The sequence below is a fragment of the Carcharodon carcharias genome, chromosome 6, assembly GCF_017639515.1.
Source record: "Carcharodon carcharias isolate sCarCar2 chromosome 6, sCarCar2.pri, whole genome shotgun sequence".
Classification (NCBI taxonomy): Eukaryota; Metazoa; Chordata; class Chondrichthyes; order Lamniformes; family Lamnidae; genus Carcharodon; species Carcharodon carcharias.
Genome location: NC_054472.1, coordinates 188,146,436 through 188,168,840, shown reverse-complemented (window position 1 = coordinate 188,168,840; position 22,405 = coordinate 188,146,436). Strand labels below are relative to the sequence as shown.

The 22,405-nt window shown below is 49.3% G+C and overlaps 1 protein-coding gene across 7 annotated transcripts in view; it reads right to left on the bottom strand.

Moving 5' to 3' along the window:
* LOC121279188 (zinc finger protein 521) overlaps positions 1 to 22,405 on the bottom strand; it is a 547,824-nt gene that overhangs the window by 315,295 nt on the left and 210,124 nt on the right. For all 7 annotated transcript variants that reach the window (XM_041190196.1, XM_041190191.1, XM_041190194.1 and 4 more), the window contains one exon: positions 7,938 to 11,287. In XM_041190196.1, the coding sequence (XP_041046130.1) occupies positions 7,938 to 10,847 (2,910 nt within the window). In that variant the 5' untranslated portion in view covers positions 10,848 to 11,287. The remainder of the gene's footprint in view (positions 1 to 7,937; positions 11,288 to 22,405) is intronic.

Here is a 22,405-nt window from a genome sequence, read left to right as displayed (position 1 = left end):
GGCCAAATGGCCTCCTTCTGCATTTTAACGAGTCTGTGATTCTCAAGAGCAATTAGAGATGGGCAATAAATGATGATGTTCCCAGCGGCGCCCACATCCCATGAACGAATTAAAGAAAAGGCCTTTCAAGCAATGCAATCTAGATCAAGCAACTCGCTCTGCAACAAAACACTTCTCTTCATCTCCCATCTGGTTCTTTTCCCAATTACCTTCAATCTGCGCCCTCTGGTTACCAACCCTCCTGCCACTGGAAACAGTTTCTCCTTATTTACTCTATCAAGACTCTTCATTATTTTGTACATCTCCTCCGAGAACAATCCCAGCCTCTCCAGTCTCTTCACATTAACTGAAGTCTCTCACCCCTGGTACCATTCAAGTAAATCTCCTCTGCCCCCTCTCCAAGGCCTTGACATCCTTCCTAAAGTGATGATGAATTCTTCCATTGCTTCCACGGATGAGTGCTCAGCAAGTTTAAGAAAAAGAAACAAGGGCGGTTTACAGCCTAGGTTCGTAAACTGTGGCGCCCAGAATGGACACAGTAACCCAGCTGAGGCCTAAATGGTGATTTCTAAAGGGTGAGTACCTTAACTTGTCAATTTCCTTGTGTTATGCTTGGTCAAAGGAATCCCTGACCTCTGCAAAACAGCTCCATCCGCAAAAGGCCATAAATTATCATAATTATGTAAATAGATTTTTTTTTTTTACCTGAGCAGTGAAATGCGTTTTCGAATTGAATCTAGTTTGAATTATAGTCTTGTCATTCTCTGATGGCAATACAAGTTTTCATATTTTCAACTCGTTGAAAATGGTGTATAGATTTCCAGTGGGTGATGGAGTTGGTACAGACAGGAACACATGGATCGCTGATTACAATGACCCACTATTGACAGGGTCATTTCTTTCAAGTGGAGCAACTGGTCCGTTTGCAACAAGTTATTTAAATATCAAACTGGGAGCGTTATGTTTCATCCATTCTCAGTGTGCCACTCTTATTATTATCTTCAAGCCGAAGCGATTTGTTCGCTCTCTCCCTGCTGCCGGGGAACCACGCATCAGGCCCCTCTTTATCTCCATAAGCACCTTCCCCCCCCCCCACCACCCCACAGCCCTCCGAGGTCACTGCACTCAATTCAGGCCCATCGCGCAGTCCCTTGACTTCCACCAGTCGTGGCTGTCCAGCTACTAAGCTCTGGAATTACCTCCTACCACTATGGATACTTATATAGCATCCTTATGTAGAAAAATGTCCCAAGGCACTTCACAGGGGCATCATCAAACAAAACTTTACGCTGAGCTACGTAAGGAGACATTAGTACAGGCTGCCAAAAGCATGGGCAGCGCAGTTGGCTTTAAGGAACGTCTTAAAGGAGCAGAGAGAGACGGGGAGGCTCAGGGAGGGAATTCCAGAGCTTAGGGCCCAGGGCAGCTGAAGGCACGGCCGCAAATAGTGGAGTGACTTAAAATTGGGGATGCGCAAGAGGCCAGGATTAAAATAAGGTTGGAGATCTCAGAGGGTTGTGGGGCTGGAAGAAGTTACAGAGGGGGTGGGGGCGGGAGGGTTGGGAGGGGAAACAAAGCCGTGGAGGAATTGGAAAACAAGAGCGAGCATTTTAAAAATCAAGGCATTGTTTAATCAGGAGCCGGTGTAGGTCAGCGAGCACAGGGGTGATAGATCAAGGGGAATCAGTATGAACCAGCAACATAGCTTTGGATGAACTTTTGTAACCTGATTATTAGTTTCCTTGTTTCACAGGTATGAATATTGTCTGGTTACTTTTACGCTTGTTTTGAATGACCATTTTATTTTCCAAACCCAAGCCTCTGCTCCTCCGTTAACCTGGTCACCAGTATAGAACCATACAGCACAGGTGGGGTCCACTCAGCCCATTGTGCCTGTGCTGGCTCTTTGAATGTGCTTTTCCAAATAGCCCCACTCCCTCTGCTCTTTCTCCATAGCCCAGCCAATGTTTCCACTCAAATGTAACCTTAGTTCCCCTTTTGAAAGTCACTGTTGAACCTGCTTCCACCAACCGTTCAGGCAGCACATTCAAGATCATAACTCTCTGCATAAAAAATCTACCCCCTCCCCAGACCCCAATGGTCCTTTTTTAATGAGGGGAATGAGGATCACTGAGGAGGGGAAAGGGGGTTGTCACTAGGAGGGAAATGGGGGTCACTGGGAGGGGGAAAAGGGTTCACAGAGGGAGGAAGGGGGGGGGGGTCACTGAGAGGGGAAGGTGGAGTCATTGGGAGGGGGAAAGTGGGGTCACAGGGAGGGGTAAAGGGGTCACGGGGAGGGGTAAAGAGGTCACGGGGAGGGGTAAAGGGGAGGGGGAAGGGGGATCACTGGGAGGGGTAAAGGGGTCACGGGGAGGGGAAAGGGGAATCACTGGGAGGGGTAAAGGGGAGGGGGAAGGGGGATCACTGGGAGGGGTAAAGGGGTCACGGGGAGGGGAAAGGGGAATCACTGGGAGGGGTAAAGGGGAGGGGGAAGGGGGATCACTGGGAGGGGTAAAGGGGTCATGGGGAGGGGAAAGGGGAATCACTGGGAGGGGTAAAGGGGAGGGGGAAGGGGGATCACTGGGAGGGGTAAAGGGGTCACGGGGAGGGGAAAGGGGAATCACTGGGAGGGGTAAAGGGGAGGGGGAAGGGGGATCACTGGGAGGGGTAAAGGGGTCATGGGGAGGGGAAAGGGGGGTTACGGGGTGAGTGAAGGGGGGTCACGGGGAGTGAAAAGGGGGGAGTCAATGAGAGGGGAAAGTGGGGTCACTAGAAGGAGTAAAGGGGTCACGGGGAGGGGAAAGGGGAATCACTGGGAGGGGTAAAGGGGTCACGGGGAGGGGTAAAGGGGTCACGGGGAGGGGTAAAGAGGTCACTGGGAGGGGTAAAGGGGAGGGGGAAGGGGGATCACTGGGAGGGGTAAAGGGGTCACGGGGAGGGGAAAGGGGGGGTTAAATGGGAGTGGAACGGGGGGTCCTTGAGAGGGGAAGGGGGTCACAGAGGGTAAGGGGGTCACTAAGAGGAAGGGGGTCACTGGGAGGGGAAAGAACTGGGATGAACACAAAGCATGTTAGAGGTAATACTGAATGAAAGAACAAAGAGGCAATTAGTAACTGAAAGCGTGTAAGCACATGTGAGACAGTGAAATATTTCGTGAGTGGTACGTAAGTAAAAGAGCAGTGGGGGATGAAGCAAAACACCAAAAGATGAATCTCCTGACAGTAAATATTCTGTCCGAGTCCTTCCCCGGCAAGTACTCACAAAGGAGGGACATGAGCAAGAAACCCTCCCTAAACACAAATAATCCATGCAAAATCAATGATTTTGGTACAAATGAGATGGAAGTCAAAGACAGGCTACAAGAGCTCAAAATAATTAAGTCCCCAGGAATAGATGGTATTTATATCAATGCGCAGAGAGAGAGAGAGAGAGAGAGAGATATGAACAAGGCGTGAATGATCACTATGAGGACACGCAATGCCTATACTAGATCAGAAGGGCAGACACAGCAAACTGCAGCCTCATTAGCCCCCACTGACTCCTGGTCCAGCAACGCCTCGATTTTAAAATTCTGATTCCTGTTTTCAAACCCCTTCTGAGACATGATGATATTGAACGGCGGAGCAGGCTCGAAGGGCCGAATGGCCTACTCCTACATCTACTACTTTATTTCCCTATCCTTCAGCCACAACAACCCTTCCGACATCTCCATGCCCCTCCAATTCTGGCATCTTGCGCTTTCCCAATTTTCATCGTAACATCATAAGTAATAGCAGGAGTAGGCCACTCTGCCCATCGAGTCTGCTCTGCACGTTAGTCAGATCATGGCTGATCTGATTGTGGCCTTAATTCCACTTTCCTGTCTGCACCCACCATAACCCTGGACTCTCTTGTTGATCAAAAATGTGTCTAACTCAGGCTTGAATATATTCAATGACCCCAACCTCCACTGCTCTCTGTGCATTGGAATCTGTAACCTGTGAATTCTCAGGCAAGCAGAGAAGGGGGCCATTTGGCCCATCGAGTCTGCACACTTCCAGAGTGCAGAGAGAGGGAGAGAGAGAGACACGGACTCCACAGACCAACCACCCTGAGAGAAGGAATTCCTCCTCATCTCCATCTTAAATGGGAGACCCCTTATTTTAAACTGTGCCCTCTGGTTCAAAGTTCCTCCACATGGGGAAACATCTTCTCAGCGTCCACCCTGTCGAACCCCCTCAGGATCTTATACCTTTCAATAAGATCACCTCTCATTCTTCTAAACTCCAGTGAGCGTAGGCCCAGCCTGCTCAACTTTTCCTCATATGATGACCCTTTCATTCCAGGGAATCAGCCAAGTGAACTCTCTCTGAACTGCCTCCTGTGTAAGTCTATCCTTACTTAAGTAAGGTTAGCTCAGTTGGCTGGATGCCTGGTGAGTGATGCCAACAGCGTGGGTTCAATACCTTTACCAGCTGAGGACATCCGCTTTCTCAATCTCACCCCTCACCTGAAGTGTGGTGACCCTCAGGTTAAACTCACCACTGGTCGTCTCCCTCTGATGAGAAAGGAGCCTCTGGGACAATGGCGACTTTCATTTAATCTTTTCATCAGCAATGAGGGACTACAATTACCTGGATGGAGAAGCTGAGGTTGTTCTCCAAAGGACTGAGAAAGCCAAGAGGAGATCTGGTCAAGGCATTTAAAATCATGATGGCTTTACATGGAGTAAATAAAGTATAATAGTTTCTACGTCTGAATGTTTGATAACAGATCTAAGCTGATTAGCAAAAAAGACCAGAGGGGAAAAGGTGTTCACACAACGAGTAGTTAGGATTTGGAATGCAGTACCCGATAAGGTGATGGATACAGATTCAATCATAGCTTTCAAAAGGGGAATTGAATAAATGCTTGGAGGGGAAAGAAATTTGCTGGGATTTTGGGGAAAGAGTGGAGGGCTGGGACTAACTGGATTGATCTTCAGAAGCACCAGTGCAGACTCGATGGGCCAAATGGCCTCCTTCTGTGCTTGCCTGAGAATTCACATGTTACAGATTCCAAACTCAAGGAGAGGATTGATTAGCATTCGTCGAATTTCAAGAATCTGTTCTAACAACCGTGCTTTCTGACTTTCTCTCTACGTGTTATGAAAGGATTACCTCACCCTGTTACACACATCAAGGATTTTGGTTTTGAGCAGCAGACCACCCAGACGTTTGGTCAAGACTTTGTTTGGATGAGTTGTCAATCAAATCATTCAACTGGAGACAATTACAGGGACATATGTCATTCCTACAAATGAATTATCACTTGCTTTGTACAGATGTGTTCTTGGGAGGAATTAGCCCAGGGAGGACAGCTGAGATATATGTGGGGCCAGGGCAACACAAGAACAGGAGGCCATTCAGCCCATTAGATCCCTGCCAGCTCCCTGCAAGAGCAACTCAGCTGGCCTCACACCTCCATCACTTCCCCCTATAACACTGCATGTTTTACTCTTCAGGTGCTCACCCAATTCCCTCTTGAAAGCTATGATTGAACCTGCCTCCACCTCACTCTCGGATAGTGCATTTCAGATCCTAACCACTCGCTGTGTGACAACAATTTTCCGCGTGGTGTCGCTGGTTCTGCTGACACTCACCTTGAATCCACTGGTTCTTGACTCTTCCAGTGGAAACAGTTTCTCTCTATCTACTCTGTCTAGATCGCTCATGATTTTGAACGCCTCTACTATCAAATGTCCTCCCAACCTTCTCATCTCGAAGGAGAACAACCCCAGCTTCTCCCTACCACCCACGTAACTAAAATCCCTCATCGCTGGAGCCACTCTTCTAAGTCTTTTCTACACCCTCTCTAAAAACTTCACATCCCCCCCTGGACTTATACAAAGAAGCAAATTAACGTTCATCAACTAAAGACTTGGTCTGAGAACTCCTAATTCCCACTAAACATCGAAACGGACTCAACAGGTAAGAGCTAATACGAACATAGGCCTTAACCACCCTGCCCACTTCCTTCTGGTCTCCTCTGTGCCTCCATCCTGCTCGACTCCACAACCTGTGGTGTAGGTGCCCCCCCGACACTTCAGAATCTCTTTCCTCAGGCCTACTCCCTACTTTCAAAAAGTTTCAGCAAAGCCACCTTCTTCAGCCTGGGCTTTGGTCACATCCATCTGCCCCCAGCCCATAAGACATAGGAGCAGAAATCAGGCCATTCGGCCCATCGAGTCCGCTCCGCCATTCAATCATGGCTGTTAAGTTTCTCAACCCCATTCTCCCTGTAACCTTTGACCCCCTTACCAATCAAGAACCTATCTATCTCGGTCTTAAATACACTCAATGACCTGGCCTCCACAGCCTTCTGTGGCAATGAATTCCATAGATACCACCATAGAACCCACCCCCGGCCCCCCCTCCTCCTCTGCCTCTTAACTATTCTCCTAAACTCCTGCCCATTCCCTCATGCCAACAGTGACTACATTTTGAGGTGCTTCATCGGCTGCAAAACTCTTTGGGACGCCCCGAGGTCATGAAAGGCGCTATAGAAACGCAAGTTTCCTGTTTTCTGGGGACCATTTTTCTGTGTTAAAACAAGCTGTTACATTACTAGCTGGTGTTTGGAAAATACAAGTTTCTTTTTTTCAAACGTTCGGTTTTCCAGCTGGTGTTTTTTTTTTCGATGCCAGCGTGAACCCATTTTCCTCCCTCGTGTTTGTGCCTCTTCTCTGGGTGAGTGGGGAGCAGGAGGGATAGAGGAAATGCTGAGTCACAATGCTCTAAGCCATTACGAGGTGCGGGGAGGTTGGGTGAACAAGCTGCACCGTTACCCACGCGTCAAATGTTGCACGGTCGTAAACTGGTCAAAACACCAGTTGGGTGAATAACTAAGTCTTGAAATCCTTTCCAAACTGCTAGCCTGTGTTCGTCAGTCGACTTGGGTACTCTGAACATTCTCTGCGGGGATGCGGACATCGCTGGCAGGGCCAGCATCCTCTGTCCATCCCTAGTTGCCCTCAAACTGAGCAGCTTTCTTGGCAGTTAAACACATTACTGTGGGTCTGCGGTAACGTAGGCCAGGACAGGTAAGGAAGGCAGATTTCCATCCCTAAAGGGGCTTTTTTTTTGTGACAATCTACGGCAGTTTCATCATTACTGAGACTAGTTTTCAATTCCAAAAATGATTAATTAATTGAATTCAAGTTGCACCCTGTCCAAGGCCTTGACATCCTTCTTAAAGTGTGGCACCCAGAACAAGGCCCAACAAGTGACACAATTCCTCCTGAATGTCTAGAACTCTTTAGTGCCATTTTAATGAAGCATAAAATGAAGCACTCATGACTTAGTCTCACGTTAATCTTATTTATCCATAGTTTATTCTTTGGTATTTCTGATGCCTGCACTGCTCAGGCCCCCACAGGTGACAAATGGAATTACAAAGCACAGAAACAGGCCATTCGCACCTCTCAAACCCCGCCGCCCCCCCACCCGGCTCATGTTGGTGTTTATGTTCCACAGGAGCCTCCTCTCGCCCCTCTTCATCTCACCCCATCAACACATCCTCCTAATCCTTTCTCCCTCAATCTTCCCGTTAGATGCATCTGTACTACTCGTCTCCGTGCGGCAGCGAGTTCTACATTCTCACCTCCCCCTGGCTCAAGATTCTCCCGAGTTTTCCTATTGGATTTACCTGGAGTTGACAGAGATGGTAACTTTAGCTTACTCTTTTATTTTCCCCCCCCCACTTCCCACAACGTACAATATACATCTCTCGAGCTCCCCAGAACGCGGTGGGGTGGGGGGGGGGGGGGTGGGGGAATGGGGGGCGGGGGGGGGGAGAAACGCAAGGAAATGGTTTCTGAGCCGTGAACCGCTCCCCTCCGGGAACGGCCCACCAAGCTGGCGCCCCCCCCGGCAGGAAAGGAAAGGCTTGCCGCCTTTAGCGAGCGTTTTGGTAATTACCTCCTCTGGTTGTGGCGGGCTGACTTTGGGCATGGGGGAGACCTGGGGAGTTTTCAGGTGGTTGTTGCTGTCAGGAGGCAGGTTGACGTGGACAGTCTGAATGTGGTTCTGGAGCTCGCTCTCCGACTCAAACTTCACGTTGCAGTTCAGGCAGCGGGTTTTCACCCCCCCGCCCTTGCCCTTGCCCTCGGCGTGGCTCTGCTCGGAGAGCTGCCGGTTGCCGTTCAGGTTGACGCTAACCGTCGGGCTGAGGTGCTTGTTGCCGTTGACGCAGCCGGCACAGAGTCCGTAAGGCAGCCCGTTGATGTCCAGTTTCACCAAGTCCTGCTTAGAGCGGAACTCCTTCAGGCACGACGCGCACTTGTAGAGTTTCTGAAGCGGCGGGTTGCGTGTGGCTTGCTGCACGCTGGAAGCAGTGCCTGTCTTTTGCATGTGGAAGGTCCCATGGATCTTCAGCTCCAAGGTGGAGGTGACCGTCTGCATGCAGACCACACAGCGGAAGCCAGTCAGGGAGTTGCGGAGGTCGGGGTGCATCTGACAGTGTTCCAGGAACTCCTCCTCGCACTTAAGGGGCATCTTACAGATCCGGCACGTCCCAGTGTCGAGGCTTTTGCTGTGAGTAACTTTGTGCTCAGTGAGGGTGAGGAGAGAGGGGAATCGCTCGCCGCAGATTGGGCACATGTAGTGCTTTACCGGCCCCAGGTGGGTCTGGGTGTGCTCGCGCAAGCCGCTTTCAGAGAAGAAGGTTCTGGAACAGACGTTGCACTTGTAGTTCCCTTTGATCAGCTCGGCTTTCTTCTTGACGATGGCGCTCTCCCCCGGGCGGATGTTGTGGTCACGCAGCTGGTGGTTCTGGAGGAGCGAGTCCATCGTGTAGGCAGCTCCGCAGATGTCGCAGGCGTACATGGTCTCGGAGGTGTCCACGTCTTCCTCGCTGCCGTCGTGGCTGTTGTGGGATTCCTGGTGGTTGGCTAGAATGTTCTGCAGCTCTGCCTCCTCCTTGTGGACCTGCTCTGTTGAGCCGTTGGAGCCGCAGTTCTGAGCCTTGGCCTCAAAGACGCAATGCTTCTCCCTCAGGTGCTTCTCCAGGAGGATGATGGCGTGGAAGGCTTTGCTGCAGAACTTGCAGTTGTACTTCTTGCTGTGGGTGGTGATGTGGCACTGCAGCTCCACCTCCGTGCCAAAGATCTCGCCGCAGAAAATGCACTTGTGCATCTTGCCCTGGTGGTCGAGGTGATTGTGCTTGACGTGGACCTGGAGGTCCCCCTCGTTCCGAAAGTCCCAGTTACAGGAGGTGCAGCGGAAGAGCTTCTTCTCGTTGCTGTGCTTGACGGCCAGGTGGAGCTGGATGGACACCTTGGAGTCGAAGACCTCCTGGCACAGGGTACAACGGAAGAAGACAAAGGTGTGCATCTCCAGCAGATGCTTCTGCAGGTCGTCCACGGTGGTGAACTGTTTGTCGCAGCTCTCGCAGATGTAGTAGGTGGAGGTGATCATGAAGTGAACGGTCACGTGTTTCAGCAAGGACTCCTGCGATGGGAACTCCTTGCTGCACTGTGGGCAGGCCAGCTTCTTTATCAGGGTGCCCAGGTGGGTCTTCAGGTGGGCCTGGAAACTGTCAAAGGCAGCAAATTTGGCAGTGCACTGGTTGCAGCAATACTCGCTGGCCGCGTGCGAGGGTCCCGTGCTCCCACCATGCACCGCCTTGACTGAGCTCTGCTCCACGCTCAGCGGGGAGAGCGGGCTGGTGGCCCGGCTAGACTTCTTGCTGCCGTTGTTGTAGCTGAGCGCCAGGGGGATGTTCTTGTGGTTCTCCTTGATGTGCTTGTTGAGCTTCAGGACGTTGTTGAATATGGGGGAGTTGGTGCAGTAGGAGCAGGAGTACACCTCCATCACAGGGTCCTTGGACACGCCCAGCAGAGGGGAGTCAAAGCGGATGCTGCTGGCGTCCGCGTGGATCTGCTGGATGTGCTCATCCAGCGAGGCCTCGGTGAGGAAGCCCATCAGGCAGTGGGGGCAGAAGAAGGCGTTGCTGTCCTTCGTCACCACGCTGCTGAAGCTGTGGGAGCACCGGATGTGCTCCTGGAGCCCATTCAGGTCGTTCAGCGCCTCGGAGCAGAAGTTGCACTGGTAGACCAGGGAGGGCAGGGCCGAGACGAGGAGGGGGGGCGAGTCCTGCTGGCTGTCGTGGACCTGCCGGAGATGCTCGTTGAGGTTGTAGAGGGAGGGCAGGACCTCCAGGCAGAACTGGCAGGTGTGGGCCTGCTCCGGTTTGTCCAGGTGCATCGTCTTCAGGTGGATCTGCAGCACGGCCAGGCTGTTAAAGACCTGCTTGCTGCAGTAGATACAGCTGTAGGTCACCTTGGCCTGTTTGAGGGCGGGCGCCACCCCATCGGGCACTGTCTGGGCCACCCGCTTCTTGCCCCGGGGCTTCAACTGGTGGGAGGCGATGTCCAGCATGTTCGAGCTGTCCACCGAGAGGTTGGAATCCGGCGTGGTGCTGGACACGGACGTGTAGCCGACGGTCACCATGGAGGGGCTGTTGCTATGGTTACTGGGCTCCGGCTGCTGGTGGTGGCTGTCCATGTGGGCGTACAGCTCCTCCACGGAGAGGAAGCGCTCCGAGCAGATGCTGCAGCAATTGCCCTTCTCCCGGGCGTGCATCTGCTCGACGTGGGCCAGCAGGACGCTCTCCTCGGCGAAGAGGTCGGAGCAGTAGATGCACTGGAAGGCGGCCCGGTCTTCGGAGGGCGAGCTCTCCGGGTGGCACTCGGCGATGTGCTTCTGGAGGTCCTCGGGCAGGTCGAAGCCCTCCTCGCACTGGCTGCACTTCTGGGCGTCCCTCAGCTTCCACTCCTCCAGCCGGGACAGCGACTGGGGGCCGTCCTTGTTCTTCTCGTGCACCTGCATGTGTCCGTGCAGCGAGCTGGAGGTCAGGAAGCCGCGCCGGCAGATGGCACACTTGTACGGCTTGGTGGAGGTGTGGGTCTTCAGGTGGATCTTCAGGTGGTCGCTGCGCGAGAACGCAGCGTCGCACTCGCTGCAGTGGTACTTCTTGTCGCCGGTGTGGAGCTTGATGTGACGGTCCCGGCTGCGCTTGTGTTTGAAGAGGCGGCTGCAGAAGGTGCACTTGAAGGGCAGCTTGTCGCTGTGGCTCTGCTCGTGGTGCTTCAGGTAGCTGAGGCGGCTGAAGGACTTCTCGCAGAACTGGCAGGGGTAAGGCAGCCCCGGGCCCCCTTCCTCTTCGCCAAAGTCGCAAGCGTCCCCGTGATTGGGCGAAGCGTGGTCCTTGCTGGAGGGAGATGAGGGGGGCCATGAGCAGGAGGGGTCATCCTCCCCGTCAACACCATCTGCAAGCACAAAGCATCAAGAGGTCAGAAAACGCTCGATATTCCTTCACAGCGTCAAACATGTCAACACGGGAGCGGAAGGGCCGTTGAAACGAGGAAAGGGATTTGATGGGGGGGGTAGACACGCTGAAGGTGTCGGGGGGAAACCAGAGCTGGGGGCCACAAATGGAAGGTAAATCCAATAAATTCAGTCGGGAATTTCAGGGGGAAGTTCTTTACCCAGAGAGCAGTGAGAATATGGCGCTTCACAGAATCAAGGGATTGTTACAGCACAAGAGGGAGGCTATTCAGCCCATCGCATCTGCACCAGCCCTCTGAATGAGCAATTCACCTCATGACATTCCCCTGTCTTTGCCCTATAATCCTGCACATTGTTCCTTTTCACCACAGGGAGTGGTTGAGTCGAATTCAAGGGGGGATGCTAGATAAACCCATGAGGGAGAAAGGGCTAGAAGGATATGTGGATGGGCTGAGGTGAAATAGGGGATGGGAAGAGGCCTGTGTAGAGCAGAAACAGCAGCATCGACAGTGCGCTTCCCTTTCAACGCAACTACACTATTCACCTCAACCACTCCCTGTGGTAGCGAGTTCCACATTCTCACCGCTCTCTCGGTAAAGGAATTCTGAATTCCTTATTAGGTTTATTAGTGACTCGCATATTTATGACCCCTAATTCTGGATTCTCCCACAGGGGGAAAGGTATTTGCCTAGCCAATTGAAGCCCCTTCATAATTTCAATGACCCTCCAATCAGGTCACCCTCACAGTCTTTTCTTTCCCAGAGAAAGGAGCCACAATCCGGTCAGTTTTTCCTGATCGTTATAATCTCTACCACCTTGGCAAATCCTTTATTTGCACCTTCTCCAGTGCCTCTACATCCTTCCTTTGCAATATGGACACCGGGAATGTGTGCTTCGAGTGTGGTCTAACTAAGGCCCAGTACAGGTTTAACATAACTCTCCAGCTATAGTAGCAACCCCCATTGGGCGAGATCCAATAACTCACCACAAGCTGGGGGCCAAGCCTCAATCTTCCTGAGCCAGGGAAGGAGGCAGCGGTGCACTGGACTAGAAATCCAGAGGCCCAGACTAACGCTCTGGCAACATGGGTTCAAATTCCACCACGGCAGCTGGTGGAATTCAAATTCAATTAACAAACCTGGCATTAAAAGGCTGGTCTCAGGAATGAACCATTATCGTAAAAACCCATCTGGCTCACAAAATATCCTTCTTTCCCTTGCCCAGTGACTCCAGACCCACGGCGATGTGGTTGACTCTCAACTGCCCCCTGAAAAGGGCAGAGCGAGCCACTCAGTTCAAGGGCAATTCGAGATGGGTAACAAATGCTGACCTTGCCAACGATGCCCACTTCCCATGAAAGGATAGAGAAACGAGGCTCAGTTATTGGCAAGAATGAACTCAGCCAACAGCCTCGAGATTCCCCCATTTGCAAGAAATTGAAAATAAAGTTTACATCTATTTTAATACCATTAAAAGCTTTTTACTTTTAATACCTGTTGAATGTAATTCTTTGATGTTCTGCATTTTGTCAGTTTGTAATATCATGGGTACCCTACATTTTGAAACATAGGGGGATCCAGAGGTGGGGCTTGACAGAGCTGATGCTGAGGGGATGTTTCCCCTTGTGGGAGGGACTAGAACGAGGGGACACAGTTTCAAAATAAGGGGTCTCCCCGGTAGAGACGGAGATATGAGCCTGAGCTCCCATGGAGTGGCAGTGTCAGAGTGCCGCTCCGCTCCTCGCTGCTCAACTGGAAATCCGGCCTCTCATTCGTTGCCTGGCCTTCGGACTCAGGCCGAGCAAGGCCTTCCCCAAAGGCCTTCAGTCGATGGCTGGAAAGCCGACGGTCAAGGAAGCCACTGCCCTTTTTAACGGCACTGGATGCCGTGAAGCAGGTCAGTTTAAAGGTCCAGCCACACTCGAGCCAGGGATAGGGTAGGTTTGTAAGATATGCGGGTATGACAGGTTGAGCAGAGGGGGTGGGGGGGGGGGGGGGGGGGGGGGGAGGGCGGGGTGGGGGTGTGTGTGTGTGTGTGTGTGTGTTGCTGCTGGTGTCAAGTGGTCGGGGGAGGGTTTGGGTGGTCCGTGTGGAGGAGGGCGGGGTTAGGGGGTCAGGTGGTCAGTTGGGGGAGTGGGTGGGTTGTCAGGTAGTCATTCTCTCAGGGGGGTCGTGAATCTTTGGAACTCTTCCTCGTAAGAGGTGGGGGAAGGGTCGCTGAATACTTTTAAGGCAGAGGTCGTTAGATTCTCAACTAACATGGGGGGGCAAAGGTTATCGGGGGTAGGTGGGAATGTGGAGTTCAGGTCACAATCAGATTGTCCATGATCTTATTGAATGGTGGAGCAGGCTCGAGGGGTGGGGTGGGGTTGGGGGGGGTCGAATGGCCTACCCCCTGCTCCTAATTCTTATGTACTTACGTTCGGATGCCAGAAAAATGGACTTAGCATGTTGATTAATGGTCATTAACGTGACGCTGAAATGCAGCCTTTATTCAACAGAAAAAAGTGGTGAGGCATAAATTATATTTTCATAAATTTGTTTTGAAGTCTGACATAAGGGAGCAGATGCTTAATAGATGGCACATTTGGGGAGATGGCAGCATAGTGGTAATGTCACAACCAATAATCCAGGGGGGCCTAGGTTAATCACAGAATCACAGAGCAGAAGAGGCCCTTCGGCCCATCGTGAGAAACATGAGACACACTGACATTTGGGAAACACCTGACTTACCTTCCTAATCCCATTTACCAGTACTTGGCCCATAGCCTTGAATGTTATGATGTGCCAAGTGCTCATCCAGGTACTTTTTAAAGGATGTGAGGCAACCCGCCTCCACCACCCTCCCAGACAGCGCATTCCAGACCCTCACCACCCTCTGGGTAAAAAAGTTTTTCCTCACATCCCCCCTAAACCTCCTGCCCCTCACCTTGAACTTATGCCCCCTTGTGACTGACCCTTCAACTAAGGGGAACAGATGCTCCCTATCCACCCTGTCCATGCCCCTCATGATCTTGTACACCTCGATCAGGTCGCCCCTCAGTCTTCTCTGCTCCAACGAAAACAACCCAAGTCTATCCAACCTCTCTTCATAACTTAAATGTTTCATCCCAGGCAACATCCTGGTGAATCTCCTCTGCACCCCCTCCAGTGCAATCACATCCTTCCTATAATGTGACAACCAGAACTGCACACAGTACTCCAGCTGTGGCCTCACCAAGGTTCTATACAACTCCAACATGACCTCCCTACTTTTGTAATCTATGCCTCAATTGATAAAGGCAAGTGTCCCATATGCCTTTTTCACCACCCCACTAACATGCTCCTCCACCTTCAGAGATCTATGGACACACACGCCAAGGTCCCTTTGTTTCTCAGAACTTCCTAGTGCCATGCCGTTCATTGAGTACTTCCTTGTCAAATTACTCCTTTCAAAGTGTATCACCTCACACTTTTCAGGGTTAAATTCCATCTGCCACTTATCTGCCCATTTGACCATCCCGACTACAAGTTCCTGCAGCCCAAGACACTCAACCTCACTGTTAACCACCCGGCCAATCTTTGTGTCAGAAAGACAGAGGTTCAAATCCCACCATGGCAGTTGGTGGAATTTGAATTCAATTAATTAATAAATTCAATTTTTTTAATTTGAAAAAAATCTGGAATTGAAAGCTAGTCATGAAACTACTGGATTGTAGGGAAAAAAAACATCTGGTTCACTCATGTTCTGCAGGGAAGGAAATCTGCTGTCCTTACCTGGTCTGGCCTACACGTGACTCCAGACCCACAACGATATGGTTGACTCTTAGCTGCCCTCTGAAATGGCCTAGCAGTTCTCAAGGGGCAATTAGGGATGGGCAATAAATGCTGGCCCAGCCAGCGAAGCCCACATCCCATAAACGAATTAAAAAATATTCACTTCAAGGGCAATTAAAGATGGGCAAAAAAATGCTAGACTTGCCAGCGATACCTAACACCCCATGAAAGGATTTAAAAAATACCACCCCAGTGCCTTCTCCAGCATGCTTTGCTTTGCTGGGAACCTTGGCTAAACCCTAGGGAGTCATCAATACAGGACAGTCATGAATAAATCCAACAGGTAATTCAAAGGAACTTCTTTAGCTAGACAATGAGGAGGATTTGGAACTTGAGCAGTAGTGGAGGTGACTCTTTTTTTATTATTCATTCATGGGATGTGGGCATCGCTGGCTAGGCCAGCATTTATTGCCCATCCCTAATTGCCCTTTGTTCAGAAGGCATTTTAAGAGTCAACCACGTTGCTGTGGGTCTGGAGTCACATGTAGGCCAGACCAGGTAAGGACGGCAGATTTCCTTCCCTAAAGCGACATTAGTGAACCAGATGGGTTTTTACAACAATCGACAATTCAAATTTCACCATCTACCATCAAACCCAGGTCCCCAGAGGATTATCCTGGGTCTCGGGAATACCAGCCTAGTGAAAATACCACAATGCCGCTGCCAGAAGTACACCTCAGAAGTACTTAAAAACCCACAACCTCTACCACCTAGAAGGACAAGAGAAGAGACCCTGTAAGTTCCCCTTGCCTGGATGAGTGTAGCTCGGACAACACTCAAGAAGCTTGATACCATCCAGGACAAAGCAGCCCACTTGAATGGCACCCCATCCACAACTATTCACTCCCTCCACCATGGACGCACAGTAGCAGCAGTGTGTACATCTACAAGATGCACTGCAGGAATTCACCAAGGCTCCTTCGACAGCAACTTCCAAACCCACAATCACTACCATCTAGAAGGACAAGGGCAGGAAAAACACAGGAACACCACTGCCTGGAAGTTCCCCTCCAAGTCATTCACCATCCTGACTTAGAAATATATCGGCCGTTCCTTCACTGTCGCTGGGTCAAAATCCTGGAACTCCCTCCCTAACAGCACAGTGGGTGTACCTACACCACAGGGACTGCAGCGGTTCAAGAAGGCAGCTCACCACCACCTTCTCAAGGGCAACAAGGGATGGGCAATAAATGCTGGCCCAGCCAGTGATGCCCACATCCCATGAGTGAATAAATAAAAAGAGAAAACTAGGCAAGCACATGAGGGGGAAAATTATAGGAGGATATGTTGATGGGGTGAGATGAAAAGATATAGGAGGAGGCTTGTGTGGAGCATAAACACTGTCACGGACCAGCTGGGCAGAATGGCCTGTTTCTGTGCTGTAAAACTGTGTAATTTTCTCCAACACCATTGTAGAGATGATTTACCTTATTAGTGACGTGTTCCTCATCAAAATTAAGGACTAAGTGTGAGTGTGAACACAGACAATCACACACCCTTCCCTCAATCCTCCTCTAGCTACTTCAGCCCCTCGGCGCTGAAACCCTTACCTTATACATGACTTCATCAGCCTCTTACTCAACTACTCAGTGCTCTCCTATCTGACCTTCCTCCCTCCATAAACTCCCAATCTGTCTACAGCTCAGCCATGCTTATCCGTGACCTGTCCTTTTCACTCATCCGCTCGCTGATCTAAAGCAAAATTACTGGGGATGCTGGAAATCTGAAATGACAAAGAGCGAGTGCTGGAAATATTCAGAAGGTCTCGCAGCATCAGTGGAGACGGAAGCAGAGTTAACATTTTGAGTTGGATATGACTCTTCTTCAGATCTTTGCTGGCCCACATTAAATGGAGAATCCTCACCCTCATCTTAATATCATTTGCATAACTTCTTTTGACCTGAACTTTTTGTTTAATTATTTCATGGGACGTGGGTGTCGCTGGCAAGGCCAGCATTTGTTGCCCATCCCTAATTGCCCTTGAACTGAGTGGCTTGCTTGACCATTTCAGAGGGGCAGTTAAGAGTCAACGACATTGTTGTGAACCTGGAGTCACCATGTAGGCCAGCCCAGGTAAGGTCCTCCACTCCCTCAAGTGGAATCAACAAACCAGATGTGTTCTCAGGGCAATCAGTGAGAGTTTCCTGGTCACCATCACTGAGACGAGCTTTCAACTCCAGATTTTATTACCTGAATTTAAATTCCACCAGCTGCCAAGGTGAGATTTGAAGGCCCCCCCCCCCACTCCCGCTCCCCCTGGATTACTCGTCCAGTGACATAACCATCATTTCCAACCACCACAACTTCCTCCCTCTCTGTGAACACTCCACTCTCAGACTAACAGTCTTCCCCCATACATTTAGTTCCCCTTCCTCTCAGCATTTCACCTTCCTTTGTCTCACCACCAATGACCTACGTCTTTAACCACCCATTACTCCCACCATCTCTCTCAAAGGTTTCTGCCCATCTGTTTCACTTTAGCCTATCTTCATGAGAACTGGAATTCCACTCCATGGTAACTTTCAAAAGGGAATTGGGTGAATAGTTCAACAGGAAAGGAAATGACAGGGTTATAGGGAAAGACCAGAGAGGAGTGGGACTCAATGAGTAGCTCTTTCAAGGGGCTGACACAGGCACAATGAGCCAAATGGTCTCCATTCCCGGCTGCATGGTTGTAGCTCTGATATGGCTTGAAGGTAGTGGCCATGGTGGGAAAAAAAATTAAAAGCAGAAGAGTTAAAAGCTCCTCCCGATACAGAACTTACATCACCCACAGCAACAACATTAAAGCAATCACTGTGAAACTACAGAGTGTGATAACAGCCAGTCTGTCCTGTGAAATTCAATTAATTAAGATTAATTGTTTTAATGGTTTCCTCATACACTGGAATTATTATCTTCAAATAATATCATAAATTTACACAAAATAAATCATTTAATTTAATCTTTTTATTGATGGACACAGCCACTTTGAGAATCCAACAGTAGTATGTTAATGAAATGTCCCCTACCCTTCACTTCCTTGCTGCAAAAAAAACCCACTGTTTGTTAACGTGGAATAAAACTTAAATGATAAGAAATACTTCTGTAAGCTGGCAGGAGCCTGGACACAACACTGACACTACTTATCAAGTGCCCTTTCTTTCAAGAATGCTTCTTAAGTTTATTCTTCAATGGGATGTGAGTGTCGCTGGCTAGGCCAATGCTTGGTTGTCCATGCCAAATGGCTCTCGAGAAGAAATGGCTCGCTCAGCCATTTCAGTTAAGAGCCAACCACGTTGCTGTGGGTCTGGAGTCACATGTAGGCCAGACCAGGTAAGGACAGCAGGTTTCCCTCCCTAAAAGGACATTAGTGACCCAGATGGGTTTATAACAACTAAAAAAATGATAGTTTCATGGTCACCGTTACTGAGGCTAGCTTTCACTTCCAGGTTAATTAATTGAAAAAAATTCATTCCCTGAATTCAATTTCCCACCAGCTGCTATGGTGGGATTTGAACCTGCACACCAAGAGCATTAGTCTGGACTCTGGAGTATCAGCCCAGTAACATTACCTCTAGACTACCACCTCCCCCCAAGGAAGCTAATGGTTGTCAACGCTTTCAACATTGAGGGTTTGGGAAACTTGATTTTTTCAGACAAGGGATTTGTAAGTGCATTTTCCGGAAATGGAAACATCGTCTACATATGACCCTTCACCATCTCATGAATATCCTTAACCCCTTCTCTCTCTCTGCAAATGTAATGTGTTTGATAAAGACAAAAAGCACCACCGCCATTGCTGCCCTCTTTGCCTTTTGTTTCATGACATCTTCGCCCTTTAATCTTTCCTGCCCTCTGACCTATCCTTTTGACCCACCTGCCCCACCCCCCAACTTTTTCAACATAAAACCCACCACATTTCTACCTCTCTTTAGTTCTGAAGAAGAGTCATACCAAACTCGAAACGTTAACTCTGTTCCTCTCTCCGCAGATGCCGTCAGACCTGATGAGTTTTTCCGGCACGTTGTTTTTCTTTCAGATTTCCGGCATCTGCGCTATTTTGCTGTTATACTCCGAGTTTAAACTGTCCAACTCAATAAGTTCCACAACCCTCTCATGCAACAACTTGCATGTGTCGCACTGATTGAGAGTGAACTGGTCAACTTCACTGCTAGAAATATTTATCTGATCCCTCCGTGGCCTTTCCCCTCCCTATCTCCGCAACTTCCACTGGCCCTACAACCCTCCACAATCTCTGACCTCCTCCGATTCAGTCCATTTGACCATCCCCAATTTCCATCACTCCACCTTCAGCTCCTTGTGCCCTAAGCTTGAATTCTCTCCGTACTTTCTCCCCTCTTGAGATGCTTCTTAAAAACCTACCTCTGTTGACCAAGCTTTTGGTCTCCTTTCCTAATATCTCCTCGTGAGACTTGCCATCAAACTGCGTTTGATAATGCACCTTTTACTCTGCTTGAAAGTGCTATACAAATGCAAGTTGTTGTTGAACGCATCAAATATTTTTCATATTCATTCATGGGATGTGGGCATCGCTGACTCAGGCAGCATTCATTACCCATCCCTAGTTGCCCTCAGGCATGGGGGGGCATTTAAGAGTCAACCACGTTGCTGTGGGTCTGGAGTCACATGTAGGCCAGACCAGGTAAGGGACGGCAGATTTTCTTCCCTAAAGGACATTAGTGAACCAGGGTGGGTTTTTACAACAATGGTTTCATGGTCATCATTAGACTTTTAATTCTAGATCCCCCACCCCCACATTGGATTTAAATTCCACCATCTGCAGTGGTGGGATTCGAACCCAGGTCCCCAGAGCATTACCCTGGGTCTCTGGGTTACTACTCCAGCAACAATACCATTACGCCATCGCCTCCCCCTCAGATTGCATGTCAAGAAAAAGAAAAGAGTTGCTAGTTACACTGTGGAAATACGACAGCACTTTTCAGTTTTGGGGGTGGGGCGAGAGCTCAAACAGACAGCTCCCGGTGCTCAATTGCAGCTTTGTCTTCCCTCAAGCCCAAAGGAACCTCTAATGCAACCATCTATTATTTCCACATTTATGTTGAGATTGTTCTCCTCAGAGCATACAAGGATAAGGGGAGGTTTAAGGTAATTGGCAAAAGAATCAGAGGCAACATGAGGGGAAGCAATTTTGCGCAGCGAGGTTGCTGTGATCTGGAATGCGCTGCTCGAAGGGCCGGTGGAAGCAGATTGAATTGTTACTTTCAAAAGGAAATTGGATAAATACTTGAAGAGGAAAGAATTGCAGGGCTACCAGGGAAAGAACAGAGAGCGGGGCCTAATTGAATAGCTCTTTCAAAGCACTCACTGCCACTCCCCACACATGATGTCCCACTCCAGGAAATTCTGGGCTGCCTCGTGCTATGTCCTGTACCTTTAAATTGCTCCAGAACCCTTCGGCTGCCTTTGTGTCAGAGCTTGCTTTAAGTGCCTGCTAAGGGAGCGAGGGAAACCGGGACCTTGGTGAACATAGGAAAACGAGTAGGCCATCCTGACCATCAGGCCTGTTCCACCATTCTATTGAGGATTGGGTCTGCACTCAATGGAGTTTAGAAAAATGAGAGATGCACATGAGCACAGTACACACGAACATACGAATTAGGAACAGGAGTAGACCACTTGGCCTCTCAAGCCGCCATTCAATAAGACCATGGCTGATCTGACTGTGACCTCAAATCCACATTCCTGCCTACCACCGATAACCTTTCACCTCCTTGCTTAATCAAGAATCTATCCACTTCTGCCTTTAAATCTTTCAAAGGCTCTGCTTCCACTGCTTTTTGAGGAAGAGAGTTCCAAAGATTCACAACCCTCTGAGAGAAACAATTTCTCCTCATCTCTGTCTTAAATGAGCAACCCTTTATTTTTAACCAGTGACCCCTTGGTCTAGATTCTCCCACAAGAGGAAACAGCCTCCCCACATCCACCCTGGCAGGGCCTGTCAGGATCTTATAGGTTTCAACTAAATCACCTCGTACTCTTATAAATTCCAGTGGATACAAGCCAAACCTGTCCAGCCTTTCCTCATAAGACAACCCACCCATTCCTGGGATTAGTCTAGTAAACCTTCTCTGAACTGCTTCTAATGCATTTGCATCGTTCCTTAAGTGAGGGACCAATACTGTACACAATACCCCAGATGAGTTCTCACCAATGCCCTGTACAAAAAGGTGATGATATTGAAATATAGACAATACCAAGGGGGCTTGACTGGAGTAGATACTGAGAGGATGTCTCTCCATCTGGGAAGTCTAGAACTGGGTGGGGTGGGGGGGCAGAGGTTTAAAAATAAGGGGTCTCACATTTAAAATGGAGGAGGAATTTCCTCTCTTAGAGGATTGTCAATCTTTTGGAATCATGAATATATTCAAGGCTGAATTAGATAGATTTCTGATCTACAAGGGAGTCAAGGGTTATGGAGGGCTGGCCAGAAAGTGGAGTTAAGGCCACAATCAGATCAGCCATGATCATACTGAATGGCAAAGCAGGTTCAAGGGGCTGAATGGCCTGCTCCTGCTCCTATTTCATATGTTCACTGACATCACAGCTGATCTGTATTTTAACTCCATCCACCCACCTTGGCTCCATAATCCCTCGATACCTTTGGCCAGCAAATAAATCCATCCCTCTCTTTAAAATTATTAAAGTCGAGCTAGGATCTGCTGCTTTTTGTGGGACTCAATACTTTAGCTTGGGAGATGGGACCAATAGTCCACGTCCTTAACCACGAAATTTAGGGACTGAGAAAGAAGCAGGAACTATGGAGAAAGAAATCAGGTGGATACAAGTCAAATCAGGCCAGAAAGAGAAATAAAGAGAGGGAAAGGGAGGAAAGAGAGAGAAAGGAAAAATAATTTCAAAAAGACCAATAAATTTAAAATTTGACATTTTTAAAAGCTCCCAACAATTCGCAACCTGAAGGAGGGAATCTCTACATTTATAATTGTTCACTTTCAGGGCAGCAGAGAGGTTGATTAAGAGTCACTATCAATTAGCACATCATTAAAAGGGTACTTACACTGTTAATTACTTGACTTAACTTCCTGTGACAAATTTAATGGGCAATTAACGTGCAAATGCAGTAAGTTCACGAACCTCACAGAACGTTAGGGGCAGCAACAAGGTGGTTATGTTATTGGCCTAGTAATGCAGAGGCCTGGACTAATGATCTGCAGATATGAGTTCAAGCCCCATACAGCAGCTGGGTAAATGTAAACTCACTAAATCTGGAATAAAGAGCTAGTCTCAGTAATGGTGACCATG